Source organism: Sparus aurata, chromosome 12 (genome assembly GCF_900880675.1).
Source record: "Sparus aurata chromosome 12, fSpaAur1.1, whole genome shotgun sequence".
Lineage (NCBI taxonomy): Eukaryota > Metazoa > Chordata > Actinopteri > Spariformes > Sparidae > Sparus > Sparus aurata.
Genome location: NC_044198.1, coordinates 3,884,627 through 3,893,756, shown reverse-complemented (window position 1 = coordinate 3,893,756; position 9,130 = coordinate 3,884,627). Strand labels below are relative to the sequence as shown.

Here is a 9,130-nt window from a genome sequence, read left to right as displayed (position 1 = left end):
AACAGTGACTGAGTCCATGCAAGGGCAGTCTTTTCCCTGGATGATGATGAGTTCAGTTTTATGCAGGTTGAGCTTGAGGTGGTGCGCAGTTGTCCAAGCGGAGATGTCTACCAGGCATTTCGAGATGCACGTTGCAACGTGCATGGGTGTCGGGGGGTTGGGGAAAGAGAGGAAAACTTAGTTGTCGTCTGCATAACAGTGATGAGAAAATCCATGAGATGTGATTGCAGAGCCTAGTGATCTAGTGCATAGTGAAAACAGAAGTGGTCCTACTACCGAGCCTTGAGGGACACCAGTTTCCAGAAAGCAGGGTTTGGACAAGGAGCTATTCCATATGACCTGAAACCTATCATGGCTAATGATAAGACACAAATGAAAACCAAATGAAAAATTGACAAAACATACAAAGCAGCTATATAGAGAATGGAGTCAATATGACAAGAGAGGAAGTTCTGTTTAATCACACATCCACTGAATAAAAGAAGAGGTATGACATTCTTGTTACAATTTTTATTGCTTGGAGCAAAAATGAAAAGTAGTTGGAAATATTATGAAGGAACTGGAACTTACTGACCCGTGATTAGACAGAGCAGTGTATTTTGCCATTATGGCAGATACTGAGGGAGCACAAACCAACAGTAACAGAAAACATGGGTGTGTTAAGGGAGAACTTTGATCGAGGTTACCGAGTGCTGTCAGTAGGAAAAATAACGTGAATTTTTTGCACAATATTGAACAGATATCAGGACGGCAGCTAAAGCGAACCTATGGGGGCAGACATCCTAAGTTTCACTTTCGGTTATGTCTGCCCCATAGGTTTGCTTTAGCTGCCGTTCTGATACTCCGTAAATATTGTGCCAAATGTTCTCGTTATTTTTACTAATGACAGCACTCGGTAACCTCGATCAACAGGGATATGGGTTAAAAAACGGCCAAAGTTCTCCTTTAAGTGGGAAGTTTGGATTTAGCATAGACTGCTGATTTGCGCATACATCAGGAACAATATAACACACACTAGAGCCAAGTGTTTTACTGTGTGCTGCATATTTTATCTGGTCTTGTTTGATGAAGCTTTAGTATGAAATAATGGAGCTTTACATTTAGATAATTAGGCCCTGCACAACTGATCTAAACCCAAAGACTATAACTTTAGTTTTATATGAGTGTATAATCAAGTGCAGTGCAGAGAGATTTGACCGATATGGGTGTAGTATTGGAAATAACATACCCTATTAATACTGTATCATTATTACATTACATTTGGTATGTTGTTTAAAAGTAGCTGGGTGGCTACTACATCCTTAGAAAAACTGGCAACTGTTGAAAAGGATGAATGGATGGAAGTTGTTGCAGGGGAGACCAGGGACATTTGTAACCATTTGAGGGTGTGATGGCATTATATAAATATTTTAAGTATCATGTATGTGTGTTCTACTTGTTAACAGTCATCAAATGTTAGACAAGCAAGACTGGAACAGTTCACTCAGCTATCAAAATTCAGTCATCATCCACTCACTCATGTCGATTGAGAGTTGGATGAAGTGGCAGAGTCACAATAACATTTCTGGAGCTTCACAGCAAAACAGTGTTGCAGCATTCTCCTAAACAACTGAAGTAGCCCCCAACACACACGCACATGCACACACGCACACGCACACACACACACACACACACACACACACACACACACACACACACACACACACACACTACCTACATAATAAATAACAAGGATCTTATATAGGGAAACCTGTTGAATATATCAATTGAACAGTTAGTTCCAGTAAAATTATAAAATATTACTAATCATATAATTATGCAGACATGAAAACTAAAACAGTTGAACATGTGACAGTTTTTTCAGTGTCAGGCAGAGAGCTATCACCACAAAGCACTTTGCAGAGGATCGTGGTTCTGTCCAGTTTCTGATCGGTGCAATTTAAGACCTTACAATTCCTTAACGGTTATCAAAAGTTCTCTCTTAGACAAAAAAAAGTTCGGAGTTGTACTGCATGCATACATGCAGCTTTAAGTTGCAGTATCGCACTCCAGCCAGCCGGGGGAAGTAGAGCACCATAAATATGTTCACGGACCGAGCGCCACAGAGAGAAACAAGCGTGCGAGGCTGCGCTTATTCCTCCTTATCGTAGGCTTGAAGGCACGCACTCTGTGTAAGGTGGAAGTAACTTTTATCCTCCAGAGAAGAGTTATCAACCGCCCGGGAAATACATCTGGTCAGAAGTCTAACGGCAAACGATAACCATGTCGGCCTCATCGGCGAAAGTCAGTAGAAAGGAGAATTCAAATCATGACGGAGCGGACGAGACCTCTGGTAACGTTAAGGAATGGCGGTTATCCTGTGCAACGCCATTTTCATTTGTTTTTCGTCATTTTGTTATTTTCTGTCTGTTTTGTTGACTACTGTCAGCTGGACATTGTATCTTTTTGTGGATGAATTGCTTAATTTACCTTCATATCAGCTTTGGGGTGAAAGTGCAGGACTGTTGTAGCATGCAATTTAGCGTTAGCATGCTAACAATTTAGCCAGCGTGAGATGTTAGCTAGCTAATAGCTTACATTAGCCACTTGTTCACATGAAGGAGGCCGGTATTTGCATTGCATAAGCTGTGTTTAGCATGATGGGCAGTAATTGTTCATGCACACGATTTTGGAGGCATTGAATAAATCGCGTGCAACCGTGCGCCGCCTCGTGCACGTTTTAGGCTGGAGCAACATGAACGATTGTTTGTCCACTTGATTAGCATGTGCAATATTCACTGTGTCCACTTCCCCATAACAGTTAAGAAAGGCCGAGCGAGCACTGATAACGTTAGCTAGCCGTTCACTGTAACATAAGCATGCTTGCGAGCTTGGCTTTGTGTGTGAGTCAGTAGATGAGAAATGTAAACAAGCGCGTCGCAATCGTTTAGCTAACTATAATGTCGCTACGAGGCGGCATTATGGATGTTAGTATGTGATTAATAGGCGTAAAGAGGCTTTGCTGGTGCTCGCAGTATGATAATAGCGCTTGTGGAGCACATAGCATTCTCAGCGAGACGTCGTTGAGCTCCTCATTCAAACCAGGCCGCCTTTAGCAGCAACAGGAAGCTCCAGACTGCAGGAGGCAGAGGGTCTGTCTGCTATGGAGCCACCGCGCACACACATTAAACGCACCACACTCCTGGCGTCCCGCGTTATTCAACACAGCATGCATGCATGCAATGGAGAATCCCGTTAGTTTGGTTGGAGAAGTGGTCATTTTCTGTACAGAAACACGAAAATACTTTTGCTCGAGTTTTCATGTGTTTTGTGCGTGACTTGAATAGTTTGTGTTCACATAGAAAGTTTTTTAATGTTTTTATTTTAAAAAACATTTTAATTTATTGAAAATTGTAGAAGTAAAGGATTTCGAATAAAGTTGACCTGGGCTGCTAATGGGTGTTGAATTTGCACCAAATTGTCTCTTTAAATCGTGTTTACATCCGACTAGATTAAAGTGAATGTCAGGTGCGTGTTGGGAAGCATCTAATCACTTACTGTAACTAATACTTTTAAGTTTTTATTAACAAACTAGCTTTTCGTTTCTCCCAATATTCTCTCAGATGATGTTATGTGCCGTTTTATGGAATTTTGCTTGCGGACGGTATAGCCCAAATAATACCAGATTTTTGAGCAGATCTAGTAGCAGTATTTGATGATTAATTGACAACGACCCTCATCCTATAAATATTGACGTAATATATCCGCAGTCTGCCAGTATTGGCTGGTTTATCCGTCTCAGAAGAAGGCCAGTTAACCAACCAAAGCCTGTGCCTGTCGTGCTACAAAATTGTACATTTATCGTGTCTACTTATTTATTTATTTTTTACAGAAAATAATTCGAGTAATTTACAATTCTTTAATTCCCAGGGAATTCTTTTTCCCTCCTTAATATTGACACCAGCCCCCAAAATCCAGTATCGGCCAGGCTCTAGTAAAACCAGTGTTTATAATGTCAGAACCCCCCAGTACATGTTAATCTATGAAAGGTTGCGCTTAATTCTCAAGATGAAAATTTAAGCCATTTCATAGTGCACTGTAGGCTGCAACAAACAATTGTTTTAATAGTTGATTAATCAGCAGACATCAATTGTTTAGTTTTATGTCAATAAAATGTGCTAAACAAAAATGGTAAGATATTCAGTTTACTGACAGAGGAGGAAAGAAACCAAAGGAATTCTCAATTTTGTTTCACTCTAACCAATTAATCGATTATTTAAAAAGTTGACAATTAATTAGTGGACACTTTTTTTGATTTTATTCCTTGTTTTTTCCTGACTAACTATCAAACTATGAAATGTATTAGCTGGAGGGCATTAGATTCCTTCCTCGCAGATATATAAATGTCGATATTGTAACTACAAGACAACAGATGACCATAAGGCCATAACTCGGCTCTTGGTAATGTATAGCTGTAGGGCGTATAAAGTTGCCCTGCTGCAGGTGAACCCCTTTTTACCATGATACGTTTAACCATATCGCTCAGCCCACAGTCGCCTTAGTTGTGTTTAACATTTAAGGGGAGCCATATTTGTTGTATTTGGCAGTAGTATGTACTTTTCTTAAAACTGTTGTGCTTTTTTTTTTCTTTTTCCTCCAGAAAAAGAGCAACAGGAAGCAATTGAACACATTGATGAAGTACAGAATGAAATTGACAGGTGAGTCTCAATCTTTTTTGTGAGTAATGAAATATGGATTGCATGGAGAACATTTTCTTGTTGACATGTTTGTCTCCTTTCTCTCCAGACTCAATGAACAGGCCAGTGAAGAAATTTTAAAAGTAGAGCAAAAGTACAACAAACTACGCCAGCCATTCTTCCAGAAGCGATCAGAACTCATAGCCAAAATCCCCAACTTCTGGGTCACAACATTTGTCAACCATCCACAAGGTAAACTCTTAGATTCTGTTGTCTTTGCACAATTAGTCTGTATTCTAACCTCGTGAGCCAACCTTGCTTATAACAGTTTCTCATAAGCACACTTAAAACCGGTCTAATCTGTGGATGTGATGTCTGCTGTAGTTTCAGCTCTTCTGGGGGAGGAGGACGAGGAAGCACTTCATTACTTGTCAAGGGTGGAGGTCACCGAGTTCGAGGATATCAAGTCTGGATATAGAATAGATTTTGTGAGTCATCAGGCTCACTTTGTACGTACACATTGTAAATGTCATAGCGTATGCTTGTACAGATGTGACACAGATGTTTCTTTTTCTGTAGTATTTTGATGAGAATCCATACTTCGAGAACAAAGCCCTCTCCAAAGAGTTTAATGTAAACGAGAGCGGAGATCCTGTTTCTAAATCGACTGAAATCAAATGGAAAGCTGGAAAGGTTGGTTTTCCTTTTTCAATGTGAACAAATATTCTGTCATTTCTTCAATACTGCTTCACAGTCTGAATAACCTAAGAAGTAGGAAAACATTGAATTAAAATGACATCCTGTAGGGCTTTCTAGAAGTTCTTTAAGATTTTTGCTCATGTACCAATGCTTGTAATTATTGCTCTTCTATCAGTAAACCCTTAATTATATTGAAACAATTTTCCTACCCAGGACCTGACGAAGCGTACAGGCCAGAGTCCAAACAAAGCTGGGAAGAAAAGGCAACATGAGGAGCCAGAGAGCTTCTTCACCTGGTTCACCGACCATTCAGATGCAGGAGCTGATGAGCTGGGAGAAGTGATCAAGGACGACATCTGGCCTAATCCGCTGCAGTACTACCTGGTAGGCTTCTCCCCCTTTACCATGGATCTTATTGTGGTCTAAGAGAGTGTTTTGATGGGGAAAAAAACCTGTGTGCGAGACGCAGCCCACGCTTGGTACCTCCATATCATCCATCGCTTTTTTTATATTCCTTACGTTGTCACATAAAATAACACGCACGTTCAGCATCTTGATTGCCTGTTCTACATGCTCTATTGTGTGAGACCCACAAAACTAGTGTGCAAACCAGAACATTGTAACTCGAAAGTGGAATCGATATCTGTCTAATTTAATTAATATCCACAGGTTTGCCAGAGTAACTTTATGCATGTGTCTGCTTTCTGGCACGAATTGTGTTCTGATGTAAGAAAATAATCAGGGTTTGGGTCCACGTTCAAAATTGCTGATCCCAATCAGTGAAACGGTGCCCACATCAGCTCCGATCCTGATCCTGCAGATCAGCTCAGGACTTCCCTACTTCTTGTTCTGCCCCCAATATGAAGAAGAGAATAGGACGATAGGACCTATTACAAACTATTGTAATCAGCTGAAATTGGCTCTGATAGTTGCCGATGGCTGCACGGCCTCCACCAACCATGCAGGGGCGTACTTCGCCATTTTGCATGGAATATACATTGAGTCAGTCATCATCATTTGAGGGCCACTTCTGCTGAAAATATCTAAATCCTCTTACTCTCCCTCTTAATCTAAAGTGAACAAATTGACACAGACGGGTAGCTGTGGTAACAGAGATATCAACCTTCCACGCTATTACTTCAAGGATGATCTTGTTTTCATGGAGACACGTGCGGTGTGCACGGAGGGGAGGAGCTGTGTGTGTGAGACGCGTGAGTGACGGAGGGAGAGTATGGAAAGGAAATGCAGCTGAATGAATATGCTGCGTTTTAAGCATTGAAAAAAAAAAATGTAAACAACGAAACGCAATATGTGGTGGTCGCTGTTGATTCTGTGGCGCACTGCCACAAATTAGTCAATGTGATGGAAACACTGAGATGAAATGGCTTCTCTTAGTTTTAGACCTGTCATCCTGTGTAAAGGATGTGATGAGGAACATCCCCAGTATAGATGGTGACTCAGTAAATGCAGTAACTCATCAGTGATGCTCTTACTGACGTAAGGCGTCCAAGCCAGGATCCAGGTGGTTAATGTCTGAATGTTCCCAAGGTCCCCGACATGGAAGATGAGGAAGGTGATGGGGATGATGACGATGATGAGGAGGAGGGTCTGGAAGATATCGACGAGGGGGAGGAAGAGGAGGGTGAAGATGAGGATGAGGATGGAGATGGAGAAGATGGAGAGGTAAGAATATTGTAAATCAGAAACGCACACTTATGGTGCTGTTGAACCAGTAATTGTAATGTTGATAATATCAAGTCTCTAAACGCATTTAATAGAAACTTCTGAGATGGTCTCCTGGTGGCAACCTCTGAAATTCATCTTCTTTTGTTTCTTTCAGGACGATGGTGAAGATGATTAAATGTTTCGGCCAACACCTTCTCCCAGTCCCTATGTGATCATCCTCTAACCCTTGGGAGCAAAATATTTTGTTTGTTTTTTTTTGTTTGTTTTGGGGAGGGGGGGTTTGTAAAAAAAAAAAACAAAAAAAACAACAACAAAACCAAGAAGAAAAAAAAAAAGATTCCTGTGTGTTGTCAGCGTGTCCGTCCTCTTCCTCTGCAGCCACGGCCTGTCCATAATGCCATGTCTATAGATCGGCTTCATACACAGCAGGTCTACATTGGGTGGGGTGGGATGGGGTGGTGGTGTCGCTCTCCTGAAGTCTCACCTGTCATTGTTTCTCTACATCTCCCAAAGACATGCAAAAGAATAAAAAAAAATTTGTAGCATTCTGCACGTCATCCTACGTAGATTTAAAAATACGTACAATAGCAATTTCTATGTAAAATATGACAGTTTCTGTTGAAGTTGTGAGTTCAATAAAAATAAGCCATGGTGCAGTGATAACTTAATCATAGCATCCTTAGCCACTTTTATATATATAAATGTACATTATAATATATCCAGTGGTGGGGGTACTAAGGCTTATTAGAAGTTGCATTTTCCTTTGTGACTTATTGTTCTAATGGAACTGATTGAAAGCACCAGCTTGTTCCTTTCAACCATTGTAAATGATTTGGGGATTTACATGTATCTTGGTAAGACGGTCATTAATTGTACACAGTGTAATGGCTGGGTATGGTGGGGCAGCAGGGCTTTGACAACAACTCTGGACGTCTGTTAAAGAAATTGTCATTATCTTGTTTTTCAGGCACCCACAACAAAGTTTGAAATGTACATTTTTTTATAAAAACAGCCTAAAAATCTAATTTTGAGCTTGGCTTAACATTTTGAGATGGGAGAGAAAAAGATTTCTGTAGAGTCCTCTGTTGAGTCTGCAGCTTTTCTCCTGTTCTGCTGGAAACCTGCTCACATTAAATTAAGTGTACCAGTTGCTTTGTTACAATAAATAAATGTATACATGATGGTTGGACTAGGTTTATCACATTCCAACACTCAGCTGCAGACCCACACCATGCTTTCTTTTTTTTCTTTTTTACCATTAGACCAGTCCAGAAGTAACAGAAACTGTGTAGCAAAGGTGATTGTACTATTAGACATGTGAAAAATGGGGTTGGGAATCGGCGTAGCACACGATATAATTCATTAGGTGTTGCCCACAATAATGATGGAGGCGAAGTCTGTCCCCTTCCAGTGCGCCCCGTAGAACCATGTATCAGGAAAAATATGTACAGTAGTCAATGGTGCGAGACCAATACATTTTGATCGTGTTTGAGTTGTGCCATGAATTACATGGATTTAAAAGATGATTTTGCAGGTCGAGAAGTCCCAGTTTGGTGCAAAGATGGTCAAATATCTAAGTTTTGTGTAAAACTGCTCTGTGAACTACATCATCTCGTTTGATACAGGTTACCAATGCCAACATTGCTGTCACCTTGGCACAAAAAAAGTGTGAAAACGGGAAAATCAAGTGTGGACATTTTGGCAGCTGCAGTTATGTGAGCTGCTCTACATGTATTGTGTTGTGTCTTGGTGAACATTAAACGAGATGATGTCACTCAACTCTGAGTAATCTTTCTACTTATGTTTTCTCCTAGATTAGTTTCATGACATACTTGAGTTGAAAATTATCTTTATTTATCTTTATTATCTTTTAACAAATGTGTGTATCCCTATTAACTATTGTACCATGGGTGTTGACTGGAAGGCGAGGGACTTCTATATTATCATGATACAGCGCTTCTGCAATAATAAATACATGATGACATATCTAATGATACATCACAATGTCTGTCTAACTGAAGAATACGAAACACCCCTAAAAAGGCGTGGTGCAGGAACCACCACTACTA

At 40.5% G+C, this 9,130-nt stretch overlaps 1 protein-coding gene across 1 annotated transcript; it reads left to right on the top strand.

Annotated features, from left to right (window-relative positions):
* The first annotated feature begins 2,087 nt into the window (after positions 1 to 2,087).
* On the top strand, positions 2,088 to 8,840 carry setb (SET nuclear proto-oncogene b). Its single transcript, XM_030436387.1, has 8 exons — positions 2,088 to 2,332; positions 4,640 to 4,697; positions 4,786 to 4,928; positions 5,061 to 5,164; positions 5,256 to 5,369; positions 5,589 to 5,759; positions 6,924 to 7,058; positions 7,216 to 8,840. The coding sequence occupies exons 1-8, from the start codon at positions 2,263 to 2,265 to the stop codon at positions 7,234 to 7,236; spliced, it is 816 nt and encodes a 271-aa protein (XP_030292247.1). The 5' UTR covers positions 2,088 to 2,262; the 3' UTR covers positions 7,237 to 8,840.
* Positions 8,841 to 9,130: the final 290 nt, after the last annotated feature.